The 23973-nt window shown below is 45.4% G+C and overlaps 1 protein-coding gene across 6 annotated transcripts in view; it reads right to left on the bottom strand.

The window, feature by feature from the left end:
• Positions 1–23973, bottom strand: part of hmgn3 (high mobility group nucleosomal binding domain 3) — a 50052-nt gene that overhangs the window by 25334 nt on the left and 745 nt on the right. For 3 of the 6 annotated variants that reach the window (XM_021569968.3, XM_021569966.3, XM_090242417.1), the window contains exons 2-3: positions 14636–14701; positions 14264–14293 (exon numbers count right to left, since the gene is read on the bottom strand). In XM_021569968.3, the coding sequence (XP_021425643.1) occupies positions 14264–14293; positions 14636–14701 (96 nt within the window). The remainder of the gene's footprint in view (positions 1–14263; positions 14294–14635; positions 14702–23973) is intronic. The other 3 variants (XM_021569967.3, XM_021569969.3, XM_090242419.1) reach the window with 1 other exon arrangement.

Genomic DNA, 23973 nt, shown 5'->3' on the forward strand with positions numbered 1-23973 from the left:
CGTGCAACAAGGCAACACATCGTCCTGAAAGTCCTCTACTTTCATAGAGTTAAACAATATACAACCAGAACCTGTCAATTCCATTTCCCTTAAAGATTAAGATAGAATATGAGTTATGGTTCAAATATGTTCATTTTAAAATGAGTTTTTTTGAGGCATATGCAACTGAGAAAAAACTAAATCGCTACTAAGTATACCTATTGAATAAAGTAGAAAAATATGGAATGTCAACTCTGTAAAAAGAAAGAAAAAAAAGGTCTGATTTATGTCTAACGTCAACTTCGTCAGATTTATGTCTAACGTCAACTTCGTCAGGTTTATGTCTAATGTCAACTTCGTCAGATTTATGTCTAACGTCAACTTCGTCAGGTTTATGTCTAACGTCAACTTCGTCAGATTTATGTCTAACGTCAACTTCGTCAGATTTATGTCTAACGTCAACTTCGTCAGATTTTTGTCTAACGTCAACTTCGTCAGATTTATGTCTAACGTCAACTTCGTCAGGTTTATGTCTAACGTCAACTTCGTCAGATTTATGTCTAACATCAACTTCGTCAGATTTATGTCTAACGTCAACTTCGTCAGATTTATGTCTAACGTCAACTTCGTCAGATTTATGTCTAACGTCAACTTCGTCAGATTTATGTCTAACGTCAACTTCGTCAGGTTTATGTCTAACGTCAACTTCGTCAGATTTATGTCTAACATCAACTTCGTCAGATTTATGTCTAACGTCAACTTCGTCAGAGTGCTGAAAGGTCTGAGAGCGGTTACGTTTTTATTGGGGATTTGCAAATAAATAATATTCTATATTTTACAAAATGTTTGTATTTAAACTTGTATTTTTTAGAAGCAAAAATATGTTAGAACGCTCCATTCCAACACTCGATTAGAACGCTCCATTAGAACGCTCCATTCCAACACTCCATTAGAACGCTCCTTTAGAACGCTCCATTCCAACACTCCATTAGAACGCTCCATTCCAACACTCGATTAGAACGCTCCATTAGAACGCTCCATTCCAACACTCCATTAGAACGCTCCTTTAGAACGCTCCATTCCAACACTCCATTAGAACGCTCCTTTCCAACGCTCCATTAGAACGCTCCATTAGAACGCTCCATTCCAACACTCCATTAGAACGCTCCATTCCAACACTCCATTAGAACGCTCCTTTAGAACGCTCCATTCCAACACTCCATTAGAACGCTCCTTTCCAACGCTCCATTAGAACGCTCCATTAGAACGCTCCATTCCAACACTCCATTAGAACGCTCCATTCCAACACTCCATTAGAACGCTCCTTTAGAACGCTCCATTAGAACGCTCCATTAGAACGCTCCATTCCAACACTCCATTAGAACGCTCTATTAGAACGCTCCATTCCAACACTCCATTAGAACGCTCCTTTAGAACGCTCCATTCCAACACTCCATTAGAGCGCTCCTTTCCAACGCTCCATTAGAACGCTCCATTAGAACGCTCCATTCCAACACTCCATTAGAACGCTCCATTCCAACACTCCATTAGAACGCTCCTTTAGAACGCTCCATTAGAACGCTCCATTAGAACGCTCCATTCCAAAACTCCATTAGAACGCTCCATTAGAACGCTCCATTTCAACACTCCAATAGAACGCTCCATTAGAACGCTCCATTAGAACGCTCCATTCTAACACTCCATTAGAACGCTCCATTAGAACGCTCCATTCCAACACTCCATTAGAACGCTCCTTTCCAACGTTCCATTAGAACGCTCCATTCCAACACTCCATTAGAACGCTCCTTTAGAACGCTCCATTAGAATGCTCCATTTCAAAGCTCCATTCCAACACTCCATTAGAACGCTCCTTTCCAACGCTCCATTAGAACGCTCCTTTCCAAAGCCCCCATTAGAACGCTCCTTTCCAAAGCTCTATTAGAACGCTCCATTAGAACGCTCCTTTCCAACGCTCCATTAGAACGCTCCTTTCCAAAGCTCCATTAGAACGCTAAGAAAAAAAAGGTCTGATTTATGTCTAACGTCAACTTCGTCAGATTTATGTCTAACGTCAACTTCGTCAGGTTTATGTCTAACGTCAACTTCGTCAGATTTATGTCTAACATCAACTTCGTCAGATTTATGTCTAACGTCAACTTCGTCAGAGTGCTGAAAGGTCTGAGAGCGGTTACGTTTTTATTGGGGATTTGCAAATAAATAATATTCTATATTTTACAAAATGTTTGTATTTAAACTTGTATTTTTTAGAAGCAAAAATATGTTAGAACGCTCCATTCCAACACTCGATTAGAACGCTCCATTAGAACGCTCCATTCCAACACTCGATTAGAACGCTCCATTAGAACGCTCCATTCCAACACTCCATTAGAACGCTCCTTTAGAACGCTCCATTCCAACACTCCATTAGAACGCTCCTTTCCAACGCTCCATTAGAACGCTCCATTAGAACGCTCCATTCCAACACTCCATTAGAACGCTCCTTTAGAACGCTCCATTCCAACACTCCATTAGAACGCTCCTTTAGAACGCTCCATTCCAACACTCCATTAGAACGCTCCATTAGAACGCTCCATTCCAACACTCCATTAGAACGCTCCATTCCAACACTCCATTAGAACGCTCCTTTCCAACGCTCCATTAGAACGCTCCATTAGAACGCTCCATTCCAACACTCCATTAGAACGCTCCATTCCAACACTCCATTAGAACGCTCCTTTAGAACGCTCCATTCCAACACTCCATTAGAGCGCTCCTTTCCAACGCTCCATTAGAACGCTCCATTAGAACGCTCCATTCCAACACTCCATTAGAACGCTCCATTCCAACACTCCATTAGAACGCTCCTTTAGAACGCTCCATTAGAACGCTCCATTAGAACGCTCCATTCCAACACTCCATTAGAACGCTCCATTAGAACGCTCCATTTCAACACTCCAATAGAACGCTCCATTAGAACGCTCCATTAGAACGCTCCATTCTAACACTCCATTAGAACGCTCCATTAGAACGCTCCATTCCAACACTCCATTAGAACGCTCCTTTCCAACGTTCCATTAGAACGCTCCATTCCAACACTCCATTAGAACGCTCCTTTAGAACGCTCCATTAGAATGCTCCATTTCAAAGCTCCATTCCAACACTCCATTAGAACGCTCCTTTCCAACGCTCCATTAGAACGCTCCTTTAGAACGCTAAATTAGAACGCTCCTTTCCAACGCCCCATTAGAACGCTCCACTAGAACGCTCATTTCCAACGCCCCATTAGAACGTTCCACTAGAACGCTCAAATCAGAACTCCTTTTCAACGCTCCATTAGAACGCTCCATTCCAACGCTCCATTAGAACGCTCCTTTCCAAAGCTCCTTTCCAAAGCTCCTTTCCAAAGCTCTATTATAATGCTCCTTTCCAACGCTCCAATAGAACACTCCTTTCCAAAGCCCCAATTAGAACACTACAATCCAACGCTCCATTAGAACGCTCCTTTCCAAAGCCCCCATTAGAACGCTCCTTTCCAACGCTCCATTAGAACGCTCCTTTCCAAAGCCCCCATTAGAACGCTCCTTTCCAAAGCTCTATTAGAACGCTCCATTAGAACGCTCCTTTCCAACGCTCCATTAGAACGCTCCTTTCCAACGCTCCATTAGAACGCTCCTTTCCAAAGCTCCATTAGAACGCTAAGAAAAAAAAGGTCTGATTTATGTCTAACGTCAACTTCGTCAGATTTATGTCTAACGTCAACTTCGTCAGATTTATGTCTAACGTCAACTTCGTCAGGTTTATGTCTAACGTCAACTTCGTCAGATTTATGTCTAACGTCAACTTCGTCCGGTTTATGTCTAATGTCAACTTCGTCAGATTTATGTCTAACGTCAACTTCGTCAGGTTTATGTCTAACGTCAACTTCGTCAGATTTTTGTCTAACGTCAACTTCGTCAGATTTATGTCTAACGTCAACTTCGTCAGGTTTATGTCTAACGTCAACTTCGTCAGATTTATGTCTAACATCAACTTCGTCAGATTTATGTCTAACGTCAACTTCGTCAGAGTGCTGAAAGGTCTGAGAGCGGTTACGTTTTTATTGGGGATTTGCAAATAAATAATATTCTATATTTTACAAAATGTTTGTATTTAAACTTGTATTTTTTAGAAGCAAAAATATGTTAGAACGCTCCATTCCAACACTCGATTAGAACGCTCCATTAGAACGCTCCATTCCAACACTCCATTAGAACGCTCCATTAGAACGCTCCATTCCAACACTCCATTAGAACGCTCCTTTAGAACGCTCCATTCCAACACTCCATTAGAACGCTCCTTTCCAACGCTCCATTAGAACGCTCCATTAGAACGCTCCATTCCAACACTCCATTAGAACGCTCCTTTAGAACGCTCCATTCCAACACTCCATTAGAACGCTCCTTTAGAACGCTCCATTCCAACACTCCATTAGAACGCTCCATTAGAACGCTCCATTCCAACACTCCATTAGAACGCTCCTTTAGAACGCTCCATTCCAACACTCCATTAGAACGCTCCTTTCCAACGCTCCATTAGAACGCTCCATTAGAACGCTCCATTCCAACACTCCATTAGAACGCTCCATTCCAACACTCCATTAGAACGCTCCTTTAGAACGCTCCATTAGAACGCTCCATTCCAACACTCCATTAGAACGCTCCATTAGAACGCTCCATTCCAACACTCCATTAGAACGCTCCTTTAGAACGCTCCATTCCAACACTCCATTAGAGCGCTCCTTTCCAACGCTCCATTAGAACGCTCCTTTCCAACGCTCCTTTCCAACGCTTCATTAGAAAGCACCTTTCCAAAGCTCTATTAGAACGCTCCTTTCCAACGCCCCATTAGAACGCTCCACTAGAACGCTCATTTCCAACGCCCCATTAGAACGCTCCACTAGAACGCTTCCTTCCAACGCTCCATTAGAACGCTCCATTAGAACGCTCCTTTCCAAAGCCCCCATTAGAACCCTCCTTTCCAACGCTCCATTAGAACGCTCCTTTCCAACGCTCCTTTCCAACGCTTCATTAGAACGCACCTTTCCAAAGCTCTATTAGAACGCTCCATTAGAACGCTCCTTTCCAACGTTCCTTTCCAACGCTTCATTAGAACGCACCTTTCCAAAGCTCTATTAGAACGCTCCTTTCAAACGCTCCACTAGAACGCTCCTTTCCAACGCTCCATTAGAACGCTCCTTTCCAACGCCTCCATTAGAACGCTCCTTTCCAACGCCTCCATTAGAACGCTCCTTTCCAACGCTTCATTAGATTGCACCTTTCCAAAGCTCTATTAGAACGCTCCTTTCCAACGCTCCATTAGAACACTCCATTAGAACGCTTCACTAGAACGCTCCTTTCCAACGCTCCATTAGAACGCTCCTTTCCAAAGCTCCATTAGAACGCTAAGAAAAAAAAGGTCTGATTTATGTCTAACGTCAACTTCGTCAGATTTATGTCTAACGTCAACTTCGTCAGATTTATGTCTAACGTCAACTTCGTCAGATTTATGTCTAACGTCAACTTCGTCAGGTTTATGTCTAACGTCAACTTCGTCAGATTTATGTCTAACGTCAACTTCGTCCGGTTTATGTCTAATGTCAACTTCGTCAGATTTATGTCTAACGTCAACTTCGTCAGGTTTATGTCTAACGTCAACTTCGTCAGATTTTTGTCTAACGTCAACTTCGTCAGATTTATGTCTAACGTCAACTTCGTCAGGTTTATGTCTAACGTCAACTTCGTCAGATTTATGTCTAACATCAACTTCGTCAGATTTATGTCTAACGTCAACTTCGTCAGAGTGCTGAAAGGTCTGAGAGCGGTTACGTTTTTATTGGGGATTTGCAAATAAATAATATTCTATATTTTACAAAATGTTTGTATTTAAACTTGTATTTTTTAGAAGCAAAAATATGTTAGAACGCTCCATTCCAACACTCGATTAGAACGCTCCATTAGAACGCTCCATTCCAACACTCCATTAGAACGCTCCATTAGAACGCTCCATTCCAACACTCCATTAGAACGCTCCTTTAGAACGCTCCATTCCAACACTCCATTAGAACGCTCCTTTCCAACGCTCCATTAGAACGCTCCATTAGAACGCTCCATTCCAACACTCCATTAGAACGCTCCTTTAGAACGCTCCATTCCAACACTCCATTAGAACGCTCCTTTAGAACGCTCCATTCCAACACTCCATTAGAACGCTCCATTAGAACGCTCCATTCCAACACTCCATTAGAACGCTCCATTCCAACACTCCATTAGAACGCTCCTTTCCAACGCTCCATTAGAACGCTCCATTAGAACGCTCCATTCCAACACTCCATTAGAACGCTCCATTCCAACACTCCATTAGAACGCTCCTTTAGAACGCTCCATTAGAACGCTCCATTCCAACACTCCATTAGAACGCTCCATTAGAACGCTCCATTCCAACACTCCATTAGAACGCTCCTTTAGAACGCTCCATTCCAACACTCCATTAGAGCGCTCCTTTCCAACGCTCCATTAGAACGCTCCTTTCCAACGCTCCTTTCCAACGCTTCATTAGAAAGCACCTTTCCAAAGCTCTATTAGAACGCTCCTTTCCAACGCCCCATTAGAACGCTCCACTAGAACGCTCATTTCCAACGCCCCATTAGAACGCTCCACTAGAACGCTTCCTTCCAACGCTCCATTAGAACGCTCCATTAGAACGCTCCTTTCCAAAGCCCCCATTAGAACCCTCCTTTCCAACGCTCCATTAGAACGCTCCTTTCCAACGCTCCTTTCCAACGCTTCATTAGAACGCACCTTTCCAAAGCTCTATTAGAACGCTCCATTAGAACGCTCCTTTCCAACGTTCCTTTCCAACGCTTCATTAGAACGCACCTTTCCAAAGCTCTATTAGAACGCTCCTTTCAAACGCTCCACTAGAACGCTCCTTTCCAACGCTCCATTAGAACGCTCCTTTCCAACGCCTCCATTAGAACGCTCCTTTCCAACGCCTCCATTAGAACGCTCCTTTCCAACGCTTCATTAGATTGCACCTTTCCAAAGCTCTATTAGAACGCTCCTTTCCAACGCTCCATTAGAACACTCCATTAGAACGCTTCACTAGAACGCTCCCTTCCAATGCTCCATTAGAATGCTCCTTTCCAAAGCCCCCATTAGAACACTCCATTAGAACGCTCCATTCCAACGCTCCATTAGAACGCTCCATTCCAAAGCTCTATTAGAACGCGCCTTTCCAACACGCCATTAGAACGCTCCTTTCCAAAGCTCCTTTCCAAAGCTCTATTAGAACGCTCCATTAGAACGCTCCTTTCCAACGCTCCATTAGAACGCTCCTTTCCAAAGCCCCCATTAGAAAGCTCCTTTCCAGCGCTCTATTAGAACGCTCCTTTCCAAAGACCCCATTAGAACACTCCTTTCCAACGCTCCATTAGAACGCTCCTTTCCAACGTTTCATTAGATTGCACCTTTCCAAAGCTCTATTAGAACGGTCCTTTCCAACGCTCCATTAGAACACTCCATTAGAACGCTCCACTAGAACGCTCCCTTCCAATGCTCCATTAGAATGCTCCTTTCCAACACTCCATTAGAACGCTCCTTTAGAACGCTCCATTAGAACGCTCCATTCCAACACTCCATTAGAACGCTCCATTAGAACGCTCCATTCCAACACTCCATTAGAACGCTCCATTCCAACACTCCATTAGAACGCTCCTTTCCAACGCTCCATTAGAACGCTCCATTAGAACGCTCCATTCCAACACTCCATTAGAACGCTCCATTCCAACACTCCATTAGAACGCTCCTTTAGAACGCTCCATTAGAACGCTCCATTCCAACACTCCATTAGAACGCTCCATTAGAACGCTCCATTCCAACACTCCATTAGAACGCTCCTTTAGAACGCTCCATTCCAACACTCCATTAGAGCGCTCCTTTCCAACGCTCCATTAGAACGCTCCTTTCCAACGCTCCTTTCCAACGCTTCATTAGAAAGCACCTTTCCAAAGCTCTATTAGAACGCTCCTTTCCAACGCCCCATTAGAACGCTCCACTAGAACGCTCATTTCCAACGCCCCATTAGAACGCTCCACTAGAACGCTTCCTTCCAACGCTCCATTAGAACGCTCCATTAGAACGCTCCTTTCCAAAGCCCCCATTAGAACCCTCCTTTCCAACGCTCCATTAGAACGCTCCTTTCCAACGCTCCTTTCCAACGCTTCATTAGAACGCACCTTTCCAAAGCTCTATTAGAACGCTCCATTAGAACGCTCCTTTCCAACGTTCCTTTCCAACGCTTCATTAGAACGCACCTTTCCAAAGCTCTATTAGAACGCTCCTTTCAAACGCTCCACTAGAACGCTCCTTTCCAACGCTCCATTAGAACGCTCCTTTCCAACGCCTCCATTAGAACGCTCCTTTCCAACGCCTCCATTAGAACGCTCCTTTCCAACGCTTCATTAGATTGCACCTTTCCAAAGCTCTATTAGAACGCTCCTTTCCAACGCTCCATTAGAACACTCCATTAGAACGCTTCACTAGAACGCTCCCTTCCAATGCTCCATTAGAATGCTCCTTTCCAAAGCCCCCATTAGAACACTCCATTAGAACGCTCCATTCCAACGCTCCATTAGAACGCTCCATTCCAAAGCTCTATTAGAACGCGCCTTTCCAACACGCCATTAGAACGCTCCTTTCCAAAGCTCCTTTCCAAAGCTCTATTAGAACGCTCCATTAGAACGCTCCTTTCCAACGCTCCATTAGAACGCTCCTTTCCAAAGCCCCCATTAGAAAGCTCCTTTCCAGCGCTCTATTAGAACGCTCCTTTCCAAAGACCCCATTAGAACACTCCTTTCCAACGCTCCATTAGAACGCTCCTTTCCAACGTTTCATTAGATTGCACCTTTCCAAAGCTCTATTAGAACGGTCCTTTCCAACGCTCCATTAGAACACTCCATTAGAACGCTCCACTAGAACGCTCCCTTCCAATGCTCCATTAGAATGCTCCTTTCCAACACTCCATTAGAACGCTCCTTTAGAACGCTCCATTAGAACGCTCCATTCCAACACTCCATTAGAACGCTCCATTAGAACGCTCCATTCCAACACTCCATTAGAACGCTCCTTTAGAACGCTCCATTCCAACACTCCATTAGAGCGCTCCTTTCCAACGCTCCATTAGAACGCTCCTTTCCAACGCTTCATTAGAAAGCACCTTTCCAAAGCTCTATTAGAACGCTCCTTTCCAACGCCCCATTAGAACGCTCCACTAGAACGCTCATTTCCAACGCCCCATTAGAACGCTCCACTAGAACGCTTCCTTCCAACGCTCCATTAGAACGCTCCATTAGAACGCTCCTTTCCAAAGCCCCCATTAGAACCCTCCTTTCCAACGCTCCATTAGAACGCTCCTTTCCAACGCTCCTTTCCAACGCTTCATTAGAACGCACCTTTCCAAAGCTCTATTAGAACGCTCCTTTCCAACGCTCCATTAGAACGCTCCTTTCCAACGTTCCTTTCCAACGCTTCATTAGAACGCACCTTTCCAAAGCTCTATTAGAACGCTCCTTTCAAACGCTCCACTAGAACGCTCCTTTCCAACGCTCCATTAGAACGCTCCTTTCCAACGCCTCCATTAGAACGCTCCTTTCCAACGCCTCCATTAGAACGCTCCTTTCCAACGCCTCCATTAGAATGCTCCTTTCCAACGCTTCATTAGATTGCACCTTTCCAAAGCTCTATTAGAACGCTCCTTTCCAACGCTCCATTAGAACACTCCATTAGAACGCTTCACTAGAACGCTCCCTTCCAATGCTCCATTAGAATGCTCCTTTCCAAAGCCCCCATTAGAACACTCCATTAGAACGCTCCATTCCAACGCTCCATTAGAACGCTCCATTCCAAAGCTCTATTAGAACGCGCCTTTCCAACACGCCATTAGAACGCTCCTTTCCAAAGCTCCTTTCCAAAGCTCTATTAGAACGCTCCATTAGAACGCTCCTTTCCAACGCTCCATTAGAACGCTCCTTTCCAAAGCCCCCATTAGAACGCTCCTTTCCAGCGCTCTATTAGAACGCTCCTTTCCAAAGACCCCATTAGAACACTCCTTTCCAACGCTCCATTAGAACGCTCCTTTCCAACGTTTCATTAGATTGCACCTTTCCAAAGCTCTATTAGAACGGTCCTTTCCAACGCTCCATTAGAACACTCCATTAGAACGCTCCACTAGAACGCTCCCTTCCAATGCTCCATTAGAATGCTCCTTTCCAAAGCCCCCATTAGAACACTCCATTAGAACGCTCCATTAGAACGCTCCTTTCCAACACTCCATTAGAACGCTCCTTTCCAAAGCTCCTTTCCAAAGGTCTATTAGAACGCTCCATTAGAACGCTCCATTAGAACGCTCCTTTCCAACGCTCCATTAGAACGCTCCTTTACAACGCTCCATTAGAACGCTCCTTTCCAAAGCCCCCATTAGAACGCTCCTTTCCAGCGCTCCATTAGAACACTCCATTAGAACGCTCCTTTCCAAAGACTCCATTAGAACACTCCTTTCCAATGCTCCATTAGAACGCTCCTTTCCAACGCTCCTTTCCAAAGGTCTATTAGAACGCTCCATTAGAACGCTCCTTTCCAACGCTCCTTTACAACGCTCCATTAGAACGCTCCTTTCCAAAGCCCCCATTAGAACGCTCCTTTCCAGCGCTCCATTAGAACGCTCCATTAGAACGCTCCTTTCCAAACACTCCATTAGAACACTCCTTTCCAAAGCCCCCATTAGAACGCTCCTTTCCAAAGACCCCATTAGAACACTCCTTTCCAACGCTCCATTAGAACGCTCCTTTCCAAAGCTCCTTTCCAAAGCCCCCATTAAAACGCTACTTTCCAAAGCACCCATTAAAACGCTACTTTCCAAAGCACCCATTAGAACGCTCCTTTCCAAAGCCCCCATTAGAACGCTCCTTTCCAACGCTCGATTAGAACGCTCCTTTCCAAAGCTCCATTAGAACGCTCCTTTCCAACGCTCCATTAGAACGCTCCTTTCCAATGCTCCATTAGAACACTCCTTTCCAAAGCCACAATTAGAACACTCCATTAGAACGCTCCTCTCCAACGCCCCCATTAGAACACTCCATTAGAACGCTCCTCTCCAACGCCACCATTAGAACACTCCATTAGAACGCTCCTCTCCAACGCCTCCATTAGAACACTCCTTTCCAAAGCCCCCATTAGAACGCTCCTTTCCAAAGCCCCCATTAGAAGGCACCTTTCCAACGCTCCATTAGAACGCTCCTTTCCAAAGCCCCCATTAGAACGCTCCTTTCCAACGCTCCATTAGAACACTCCTTTCCAACGCTCCATTAGAACGCTCCTTTCCAATGCTCCATTAGAACGCTCCTTTCCAAAGCTCCTTTCCAAAGCTCCTTTCAAAGCTCTATTAGAACGCTCCATTAGAATGCTCCTTTCCAACGCTCCATTAGAATGCTCCTTTCCAAAGACCCCATTAGAACGCTCCATTAGAACGCTCCTTTCCAAAGACCCCATTAGAACGCTCCTTTCCAAAGACCCCATTAGAACGCTCCACTAGAACGCTCCCTTCCAACGCTCAATTAGAACGCTCAAATCAGAACTACTTTCCAACGCCTCCATTAGAACGCTCCATTCCAACGCTTCATTAGAATGCACCTTTCCAAAGCTCTATTAGAACGCTCCTTTCCAACGCCTCCATTAAAACGCTCCATTAGAACGCTCCTTTCCAACGCTCCATTAGAACGCTCCTTTCCAACGCTCCATTAGAACGCTCCTTTCCAACGCTCGATTAGAATGCTCCTTTCCAACGCTCGATTAGAACGCTCCTTTCCAAAGCTCCATTAGAACGCTCCATTAGAACGCTGCTTTCCAAAGCCCCCATTAGAACGCTCCATTAGAACGCTCCTTTCCAACGCTCTTTAGAACGCACAATTAGAACGCTCCATTAGAAAACTCCATCAGAACGCTCCTTTCCAACGCTCCATTAGAACGCTGCTTTCCTACGCTCCATTAGAACCTCCCATTAGAACGCTCCTTTCCAACGCTCCATTAGAACGCTCCATTCCAACGCCCCATTAGAACGCACAATTAGAACGCTCCTTTCCAACACTCCATTAGAACGCTCCTTTCCAAAGCCCCCATTAGAACGCTCCATTCCAACGCCCCATTAGAACGCACAATTAGAACACTCCTTTCCAACGCTCCATAAGAACGCTCCTTTCCAATGCCCCATTAGAACGCTCAACTAGAACGCTCCCTTCCAACGCTCCATTAGAACGCTCCTTTCCAACGCTCTCCATTAGAACGCTCCACGGGAACGCTCATTTCCAACGCTCCATGAGAACGCTCCTTTCCAATGCCCCATTAGAACGCTCAACTAGAACGCTCCCTTCCAACGCTCGATTAGAACGCTCCATTAGAACGCTCCTTTCCAACGCTCCATTAGAACGCTCCTTTCCAACGCTCGATTAGAACGCTCCTTTCCAACACTCCATTAGAACGCTCATTTCCAATGCTCCACTAGAACGCTCCTTTCCAACATCTCCATCAGAACGCTCCTTTCCAAAGCTCCTTTCCAACGCTCGATTAGAACGCTCCTTTCCAAAGCCCCCATTAGAACACTCCTTTCCAACGCTCCAGTCTTTGGAAAGTTTCTCAATACTTTGATATATACACTTTGTTGGCAATGACAGAGGTCAAAAGTTTTCTGTAAGTCTTCACAAGGTTTTCACACACTGTTGCTGGTATTTTGGCCCATTGCTCCATGCAGATCTCCTCTAGAGCAGTGATGTTGTTTTGGGGCTGTTGCTGGGCAACACGGACCTTCAACACCCTCCAAAGATTTTCTATGGGGTTGAGATCTGGAGAATGGCTAGGCCACTCCAGGACCTTGAAATGCTTCTTACGAAGCCTCTCCTTCGTTGCCCGTGTGTTTGGGATCATTGTCATGCTGAAAGACCCAGCCACGTTTCATCTTCAATGCCCTTGCAGGAGGTTTTCACTCAAAATCTCACGATACATGGCCCCATTCATTCTTTCCTTTACACGGATCAGTCGTCCTGGTCCCTTTGCAGAAAAACAGCCCCAAAGCATGATGTTTCAACCCCCTTGCTTCACAGTAGGTATGGTGTTCTTTGGATGCAACTCAGCATTTTTTGTCCTCCAAACATGACGAGTTGAGTTTTTACTATTTTGTTTTCATCTGACCATATGACATTCTCCCAATCTTCTTCTGGATCATCCAAATACTCTCTAGCAAACTTCAGACGGGCCTGGACATGTACTGGCTTAAGCAGGGGGACACGTCTGGCACTGCAGGATTTGAGTCCCTGGCGGCATAGTGTGTTACTGATGGTAGGCTTTGTTACTTTGGTCCCAGCTCTCTGCAGGTCATTCACTAGGTCCCCCCGTGTGGGTCTGGGATTTTTGCTCACCGTTCTTGTGATCATTTTGACCCCACGGGGTGAGATCTTGCATGGAGCCCCAGATCGAGGGAGATTATCAGTGGTCTTGTATGTCTTCCATTTCCTAATAATTGCACCCACAGTTGATTTCTTCAAACCAAGCTGCTTGCATATTGCAAATTCAGTCTTCCCAGTCTGGTCTACAATTTTGTTTCTGGTGTCCTTTGACAGCTCTTTGGTCTTGGCCATAGTGGAGTTTGGAGTGTGACTGTTTGAGGTTGTGGACAGGTGTCTTTTATACTGATAACAAGTTCAAACAGGTGCCATTAATACAGGTAATGAGTGGAGGACAGAGGAGCCTCTTAAAGAAGAAGTTACAGGTCTGTGAGAGCCAGAAATCTTGCTTGTTTGTGACCAAATACTTATTTTCCACCATAATTTGAAAATAAATTCATTAAAAACCCTACAATGTGATTTTCTGGATTTTTTTCTAATTTTGTCTGTCATAGTTGAAGTGTACCTATGATGAAAATTACAGGCCTCTCTCATCTTAAGTGGGAGAACTTGCACAATTGGTGGCTGACTGAATACTTTTTTGCCCCACTGTATATAAATGTTAGATCAGAATGAATCCAACAGATTGTTAATATTGTAGAGCTCCTAACATCACTCCTGGTGGCTGTGAGAAACTGTGACCTCACAGATTACGCCTGGCCCTAGAGTTGAGCAACAACCTGAGAGACAGCAGAGAGGAGAGGAGGGAGGTAGGAAGAATGAGAGAGGGATGGAGGAAGAGGGAATTATTCAACTTACCGATGACAACCTCTCTGATCGCCTGGTGGGCTACAGAAGGAGAGACAGAGAGAGACACACAGAGAAACAGAGAGATAGAGACACAGAGAGAGAGACACAGAGAAACACAGAGAGAGAGACACACAGAGAAACACAGAGAGAGAGAGACAGAGACACACACAGACACACACACAGGGAGCGAGAGGGGGAAAGGGGACAGGGGGCATATCAGTTATGTGTTGAGGGGCCTGTAGTGTGTGGGATTGGATAGAGTGTGTATGTAAGATATCTCTTCATGTATCAGTGAGTGTTTGCTGAATGGACTGTGTGTGGTCCATTAGAAGTGCGTTTGCTGCTGTTTAAAAACACACAAACACGACACGGAGCTCCTACCTCCTGCTTGGTGACCTTCTGCTTGGTGACCTTGGAGGCATCCTTGGCATGGGCCCCTTCAGGAGACTAAAAGAAACGCAGACAGGAGAGTTAGATTTCAACACACTTCATCCACACCGCGTAACGACAGCTAACTAAAAAGTGACATGGAATTTATTTTCTTTTGAGTGTCTTATTTCTTCACCTTTATTTAACCAGGTAGACCAGTTCTCATTTACAACTGCGACCAAGATAAAAGCAAACAAACACAGTTACACAAGCAAACGTACAATAATCGTCAATAAGATAATAGAAAATAAAAATATAGATCCATGTACAGTGTGTAAATAGATCCATGTACAGGCAATAAATAGGCCATAGAGGCAAAAAATAATTACAATTTAGAATTAACACTGGAGTGATAGATGTGCAGATGATGATGTGCAAGTAGATATACTGGGGTGAAAAAGAGCAAGAGGATAAATAACAATATGGGGATGAGGTAGTTGGTTGTGCAATTTACAGATTGGATGTGTACAGGTACAGTGATCGGTAAGCTGCTCTGACAGCTGATGCTAAAAGCTAGTGAGGGAGCTATAAGACTCCAGCTTCAGTGATTTTTGTAATTCCTTCCAGTTATTGGCAGCAGAGAACTGGAAGGAAATGTGGCCAAAGTAAGTGTTGGCTTTGGGGATGACCAGTGCAATGTACCTGCTGGAGCAGGTGCTACGGGTGGGTGTTGCTATGGTGACCAGTGAGCTGAGATAAGGCGGGGCTTTACCTTATAGATGACCTGGAGCCAGTGGGTTTGGCGACGGATATATAGTGAGCGCCAGCCAGCGAGAGCATAGAGGTCGCAGTGGTAGGTAGTATATGGGGCTTTGGTGACAAAACAGATGGCACTGTGATAGCAAACTGGATGCAGTCTGAGTAGAGTGTCGGGGGCTATTTTGGAAATGACATCGCCGAAGTCAAGGTTCGGCAGAATAGTCAGTTTTAGGAGGGTATGTTTTTCGCAGCATGAGCGAAGGAGTCTTTGTTGCGAAATAGGAAGTTGATTCTAGATTTCATTTTGGATTGGAGATGTTTAATGTGATTCTGGAAGGAGAGTTTACAGTCTAACCAGACACCTAGGTATTTGTAGTTGTCCACATATTGTAAGTTGAAACTGTCCAGAGTAGTGATGCTAGTCGGGCGGGCAGGTGCAGGCAGCAATCAGAGCATGCACTTAGTTTTACTTGCATTTAAAAGCAGTTGGAAGCCACGGAAGTAGTGTTGTATGGCATTGAAGCTCGTCTGGAGGTTAGTTAACACAGTGTCCAAAGAAGGGCCAGAAGTACACAGAATGGTGTCATCTGCGTAGAGGTGGATCAGAGACTCACCAGCAGAAAGAGCGACATCATTGATATATACAGAGAAAGGAGTCGGCCCGAGGATTGAACCCTGTGGCGCCCCCATAGAGACTGCCAGAGGTCTGGACAACAGGCCCTCCGATTTGACATACTGAACTCTGTCTGAGAAGTAGTTGGTGAACCAGGCGAGGCAGTCATTTGAGAAGTCAAGGCTGTCGAGTCTGCCGATAAGAATGCGGTGATTGACAGAGTCGAAAGCCTTGGCCAGGTCAATGAAGACGGATGCACAGTACTGTCTTTTATCGATGTCGGTTAGGATATCGTTTAGGACCTTGAGCGTGGCTGAGGTGCACCCATGACCAGCTCGGAAACCAGATTGCATAGTGGAGAAGGTATGGTGGGATTCGAAACGGTGATCTGTTTAATAACTTGGCTTTTGAAGACTTTAGAAAGACCTATATCCATCCTGCCCCGGCCTAACAGTTTGGTTCTAAGGGGTCACCCCCTTTGAAGAGGGGTATGACCGCGGCAGCTTTCCAATCTTCTCAGACGATACGAAAGAGAGGTTGAATAGGCTAGTAATAGGGGTTGCAACAATTTCGCCAGATCATTTCAGAAAGATAGGGTCCAGATTGTCTAGCCCGGCTGATTTGTAGGGGTCCAGATTTTGCAGCTCTTTCAGAACATCGCTGTTTGGATTTGGGTGAAGGAGAAATGAGGGGGGGGGGGCTTGGGCAAGTTGCTTCGGGGGGTGCTGAGGTGTTGGCCGGGGTAGGGGTAGCCAGGTGGAAAGCATGGCCAGTCGTGAAGAATTTCATGCTTATTGAAATTCTCGATTATCGTAGATTCATCAGTGTTTCCTATCCTCAGTGTAGTGGGCAGCTGGGAGGAGGTGCTCTTGTTCTCCATGGACTTTACAGTGTCCCAGAACTTTTTGGAATTAGTGTTACAGGAAGCAAATTTCTGTTTGAAAAAGCCTTAGCTTTCCTGACTGACTACATTGGTTCCTGACTTACCTTATATGTATAGCCACTGTACTGTATAACAGGTGAGGCTCCAGGTCAATCACAGATATGTCAGCATTCGACATCCAGGAACACACACACACACACACACACACACACACCGGTTTCACAGCTGGAAGTACCAAGTTTCTCAAGGATGAACCTGTCTGGGAAACCTGCCTCTAGACTGGAGCAGATAGCTTCTTGACTAACAGGCTGACTACACCACTCGCGTCGTGTGTGTGCGAGCGTTGCAAAATAAATTTAGAAATCTATATTATTCAATTATTGCACCAACACTGCTCGCACACGCTAACGAGCATCTGTGTTGTAAATATAAGTCAGTTCTATTTGTGATGCAGATCGCGTGGCAGGTCCTGCCACTCCCATCTCCTCATTGGTTTATAGAAGCAGGTGCCATCTCCTCATTGGTTATACCCATGTGACTGAAAGACGAACAAGGTCAGTGGCGGTAATGTACCTAAATTATGAAAGTTGTCAATTGCAATATGAAGTCAATAGAAGAAAAAGCCTAGAAGGAGGGGAGATGACTAGAAACAATTTGGTTAACTGTTTTATGTGTGGATTAATTGTCAGAGTGGAGGACCTTGTGCATTTCAGGTAAAATAACAACTCAATGTTTATATCCCAGGACAAATTAGCTAGCAAGTGCAAGCTAGCTAAATTGACATAAATGTTTAATGCTTTTCGACCTGTCCCCAAATTAATGTAATTGGTTCAGAGTTTGTTTTGATATTTTGACCTGCATGTTGTGATCGTGTTTGGTGTCGGGGGACAAAATAAATTTATGCACGATGGCGCACGCTCGCAGCTGGTTTGGGTTCCGTGTTAGAGATAAAGATTATTACTGAAGAGGAGAGTAGAGAGTGAAGAAGAGAGAGGGCATAGAACTAGAGATCATGAATCCCAGCAGATACAATCTCTCAGCCTCAGGGGCAGTGGAGATGAGAACGTTACAATAACATAGATGAGGTCATACAGTGACCCTGGACATCACAGATCATGCCAGTATTGTATAAATGAGAGGAATTGTGTTTACTATGGTCTGTCATTGATAAGGAGGAATTTAGAACCCGTCACACACACCTACCGTGGACCCTGTACCGAACGGTTCAATATGAATAAATATACCGTGGACCCGGTACCGAACGGTTCAATATGAATAAATGTACCGTGGACCCTGCACCGAACGGTTCAATATGAATAAATGTACCGTGGACCCTGTACCGAACGGTTCAATATGAATAAATGTACCGTGGACCCTGCACCGAACGGTTCAATATGAATAAATGTACTGTGGACCCGGTACCGAACGGTTCAATATGAATAAATGTACTGTGGACCCGGTACCGAACGGTTCAATATGAATAAATGTACCGTGTACCGAACGGTTCAATATGAATAAATGTACCGTGTACCCTGTACCGAACGGTTCAATATGAATAAATATACCGTTTCACCCTTATGTCACAGTATTTTATTTATTTTTTTATTACAAAAAAATGGACGGAATGATGCCAATTTATATTTTTGAATAATGAAAGTTCGAAATGTGCTTTATGAGTTGTGACCCTAGGGTGGCAACACATACATTCTGAGTGATGTCAATGGGTCTTTCTCCATTCTGATTGTCTTTTACTGTTCAATTCAACCTAAAATAATTTTTTATCCTGCACCGATTTGAGATCATTTATTTTTAACCAAATGTTGCAATTGCGATTTGACTTGCGATTTAGAGCAAAACAATTGGCTGAACTACTGGAATTATTGTCATTCTATAGTTAGAATATAATAGTGGGAACTTTGAATACAGTTTGACATAGCAACAAATTAAAATGCCAGAGAGGAGTTACTGGGACAGGGTAGGAGCTATAAATCAAATCTAGGTTTTGATTTGATTTGATTTGACTGGGACAGGGTAGGAGCTATAAACCCTATAATCTTTGGCTACATTGAATGTTCTCCTAGCTACATGAAGTAGCTAACATATTCTTGCTTTGCATATTTCATTTGGAAAATACTGTTGCACAAAAAACATGCAGATGTAGGTCTACACCATCATTGGTATTATCAGGCAGTATAGCTAGTTATGTTAGCTATGCATTTATTAGCCAGGTAGAGATTAGCAATTAGAAATGAGCAATTAGCAGCTAACAAGATTTAGGCCCAACTTGCTAAGAAAAAGGACGAACTAGCTTTTTGCAGATGTAAGAAACAAACGAATAATGTAATTATATAAAGCTAGTGGATTCAGTGCATTCAGAAAGTATTCAGACCCCTTCTCTTCTTCCACAAGTTTTAGACTGATTCAATGAACCATTGTATTTCAGTTCAAAATGTTGTATCAAGATTTCCCAAATGTGCCTATTTGGTTTATTAATAGATTCATAATTGTGCACCCTCCTCAAACAACATGGTATTATTTCACTGTAAATTGGACAGTGCAGTTAGATTAAAAAGAATTGAAGCTTTCTGTCCATATCAGATATGTCCTGGGCAGTTCTTGTTACAACCTCTAAACACATTAGGCTACGTTAGCAGAACCATCCCGCAGTCACCTGTAGAGGTTAAATACACATTTTCCTAAGCAATCTACAGAATACCTCATTATGACAAAGTGAAAACAGGTTTAGACATTTTTGCAAATGTATTACAAATAAAAAAAACAGAAATATCTTATTTTAAAAAGTATTCAGCCCCTTTGCTATGAGACTCTAAATTTAGCTCAGGTGCATCCTGTCTCCATTGATTATCCTTGAGATGTTTCTACTACTTGATCGGAGCCCACCTGTGGTAAATCCAATTGATTTGACATGATTTGGAAACCAAGCCATGAGGTCCGTAGAGCTCCGAGACAGGATTGTGTCGAGGCACAGATCTGGGGAAGGGTATCAAAAAAATGGCTGTAGCATTGAAGGTCCACAAGAACACAGTGGCCTCAGTCATTCTTAAATGGAAGAAGTTTGGAACCACCAAGACTCTTCCTAGAGCTGGCCACAGGGCCAGACTGAGCAATCAGGGGGAGAAGGGCCTTGGTCAGGGTGGTGACCAAGATCCTGATCGTCACACTGGCAGAGCTCTACAGTTCCTCAGGGGAAGAGTTGTTCCAGAAGGACAACCAACTCTGCAGCAATCCACCAATCATGCCTTTATGGTAGAGAGGCTAGACGGAGGCCACTCCTCAGTAAAAAGGCACATGACAGCCCACCTGGAGTTTACCAAAAGGCACCAAAGGCACTCTCAGACCATGAGAAACAAGACTTTCTGGTCTGATGAAACCAAGTTGAACTCTTTGGCCTGAATGCCAAGTGTCACGTCTAGAGGAAACCTGGTACCATCCCTACGGTGAAGCATGGTGGTGGCATCATCATGCTGTGGAGATGTTTTTCAGAGGTAGGGACTGGGAGACTAGTCAGGATCAAGGGAAAGATGAACAGAGCAAAGTACAGAGAGAGATCCTTGATTAAAACCTCAGACTGGGGCGAAGGTTCACCTTCATACAGGACAACAACCCAAAGCACACAGCTAAGACAATGCAGGAGTGGCTTCGGGACAAGTTTCTGAATGTCTTCGAGTGGCCCAGCCAGAGCCTGGACATGAACCCAATCAAACATCTCTGGAGAAACCTGAAAATAGCTGTGCAGCAACACTGCCCATCCAACCTGACAGAGCATGAGAGGATCTGCAGAGAAGAATGGGAGAAACTCCCCAAATACAGGTGTGCCAAACTTGTAGCATCATACCCAAGAAGACTCGCTGCCAAAGGCTGTAATCGCTGCCAAAGGTGCTTCAAGGGGGTGTCCTCGGATGGGGCCACAGCGTCTCCTGACCCCTCCTGTCTCAGCCTCCAGTATTTATGCTGCAGTAGTTTATGTGTCAGGGGGCTAGGGTCAGTTTGTTATATCTGGAGTACTTCTCCTGTCCTATTCGGTGTCCTGTGTGAATTTAAGTGTGCTTTCTCTAATTCTCTCTCGGACCCTGCCTCAGGACTACCTGACATGACTCCTTGCTGTCCCCAGTCCACCTGGCCGTGCTGCTGCTCCAGTTTCAACTGTTCTGCCTGTGATTATTATTATTTGACCATGCTGGTCATTTATGAACATTTGAACATCTTGGCCATGTTCTGTTACAATCTCCACCCGGCACAGCCAGAAGAGGACTGGCCACCCCTCATAGCCTGGTTCCTCTCTAGGTTTATAATCTCCACCTGACACAGCCAGAAGAGGACTGGCCACCCCACATAGCCTGGTTCCTCTCTAGGTTTCTTCCTAGGTTTTGACCTTTCTAGTGAGTTTTTCCTAGCCATTGTGCTTCTACACCTGCATTGCTTGCTGTTTGGGGTTTTAGGCGGAGTTTCTGTACAGCACTTTGAGACATCAGCTGATGTACGAAGGGCTTTATAAATACATTTGATTCGATTCAAAGTACTTAAAGGGTCTGAACACTGTGTAAAAATGTTTTTGTTTTGTCATTATGGGGTATTGTGTGGAGATTGATTGGATTCAATTGATGAACCAATTGAATCCAGTTTAGAATAAGGCTGTATTCAAAATGTGGACAGAGTCAACGGGTCTGAAAACTTTCCCAACGCAATGTGAAAACAGCCGTCATCAACACCGTTGCGATATTGACCGTGCAGACTGAACACAGCGGTCTCCTGGTCGAGGAACAACAAATTAGCTTCTTGAGTGACAGGGGGCGGGGCTATATCTGTGTGGAACGCAGCATGGAGAGAGATGACTCAAGTCGCAAAGTAAACTATAAAAATGGAAGTTATACATACCGTATCACATTTAACAAACCAAACATTGAAATGCCATTTTAGAAGGTAAAGTAAAAACCCAAACTGGTCCGTGCATGAATACAGGTATATTTTAAAATACAGTAGACCACCCAGCTCTAGTAGACAGCTAGGCAGGTGTGTAGACAGCTATGCAGCCAGCTAGGCAGGTGTATAGCCAGCTAGGCAAACAGCTAGGTAGGTAGGCTGGTGTGTCGCCAGCTAGGCTGGTGTGTAGGCAGGTAGGCTAGTGTGTAGGCAGGTAGGCTAGTGTGTAGGCAGGTAGGCTAGTGTGTAGAGAACTAGACAGGTAGGCTGGAAGGTATGAAGACAGCTAGGCAGGTAGGCAGGTGTGTAGCCAGCTAGGAAGCTCGGCAGGTAGGCAGACAGCTAGGCAAGCAGCTAGGTAAGCAGCTAGGCAGACAGCTAGGCAGCTAAGCAGACAGCAGGTAGGTAAGCAGCTAGGCAGACAGCTAGGAAGCTCGGCAGGTAGGCAGACAGCTAGGCAGGTAGGTAAGCAGCTAGGCAGACGGGTAGGCAGACGGGTAGGCAGGTAGGCTGGTGTGTAGCCAGGTAGGCGGGTGTGTAGGCTGGTGTGTAGCCAGGTAGGCGGGTGTGTAGGCAGGTGTGTAGCCAGCTAGGCAGGTGTGTAGGAAGGTAGGCAGGTGTGTAGGAAGGTAGGCAGCTCGGCAGGCAGGTAGGTAGGCACATGTGTAAGCAGCTATGCGGGAAGGTGTGGCGGTAGATAGGCAGACTGCTAGGCAGGTGTGTAGGCTGCTAGACAGCTTGGCAGGCGGGTGTGTAGACAGGTAGCTAGGTAGACAGCTAGTCCAGTGTGTAGGCAGGCAGACAGCTAGGCAGGTGTGTAGAAAGGTAGGCAAGTAGCGAGCTAGGCAGGTAGACAGCTAGGCAGACAGCTAGGCATATGTCTAGACAGACAGCTAGGCAGGTGTGTAGGCAGCTAGACAGGTAGGTAGGTAAACAGCTAGGCAGGTGTGTAGACAGCTAGGCAGGTGTGTAGACAGGTAGGTAGGCAGCTCGGCAGGCAGGCAAGTAGACCGCTAGGCAGGTGTGTAAACAGGTAGGCAGGTGTTGAGGTAGATCGGTAGACAGCGAAGCAGACAGACAGCTAGGCAGGTGTCTAGACAGACAGCTAGGCAGGTGGGTAGCCAGCTAGGCAGGTGTTTAGGCAGCTAGGCAGGTAGACAGCTCGACAGGTAGGTAGGTAGACAGACAGCTTGGCAGGCAGGTGTGTAGGCAGGTAGGCTGGTGTGTAGGCAGGCAAGTAGGTCGGTAGGTAAACAGCTAGGCGGGTGTGTAGACAGCTAGGCAGGTGTGTAGACAGCTAGGTAGGCAGCTCGGCAGGTAGGTAGGCAGCTCGGCAGGTAGGTAGGCAGCTCGGCAGGTAGGTAGAAAGCTCGGCAGGTAGGTAGAAAGCTCGGCAGGTAGGTAGAAAGCTCGGCAGGTAGGTAGAAAGCTCGGCAGGTAGGTAGGTACAGACAGCTTGGCAGGCAGGTGTGTAGGCAGGTAGGCTGGTGTGTAGGCAGGAAGACGGGTAGGTAGGCAGCTCGGTAGGTAGGTAGGTAGGCAGCTCGGCAGGCAGCTTGGCAGGTAGGTAGCTCGGCAGGTAGGTAGGTAGGCAGCTCGGCAGGTGTGGAGACAGGTAGGCAGCAGCCCATCTATGGTCTTCCTCTCAGTAAAATGTATTGATGACCTCCAACCCTCTCTTTCTCGCTCTGTCCTCAGAGGGAAAGGTTGTAAAACAGCCCACTTCTTATAACAATACCCCGACCCTGTGTGTTCCCTAATACAATGCACCACAGCCACAAACAAATGGCTGTTTTGATAGGCTATTGCTGCTCTCTATAACAACAGTCTATAACCAGCCCCCATCCCTCTCCCCCTCCTCTCCCCCTCCTCTCCTCTCGCTCTGTAGGTTTTGACTGTCAGTGTGGTTATATATGGGTCTGAAAGGCGACAGAGAGAGGGAGGGTGAAGGAGGAAGAGGGTGTAGCTGTAAAATTGTTTTATAATACAACAAAATAAGTAAAGGCAGACATCTGTCCTTCATACACAGATTAAGCCCATCGGTGAAACGGACACACTAACACGCAGTCACTAAGGGATAAAGCGGTCACTTTAAAATTAAGCTGCGACAGTGTGGCACTCATCCCTACCGGCTGGATGGGTGACATTCCGGAG

Source organism: Oncorhynchus mykiss, chromosome 8 (assembly GCF_057628025.1).
Source record: "Oncorhynchus mykiss isolate SJ-2025 chromosome 8, ASM5762802v1, whole genome shotgun sequence".
Classification (NCBI taxonomy): Eukaryota; Metazoa; Chordata; class Actinopteri; order Salmoniformes; family Salmonidae; genus Oncorhynchus; species Oncorhynchus mykiss.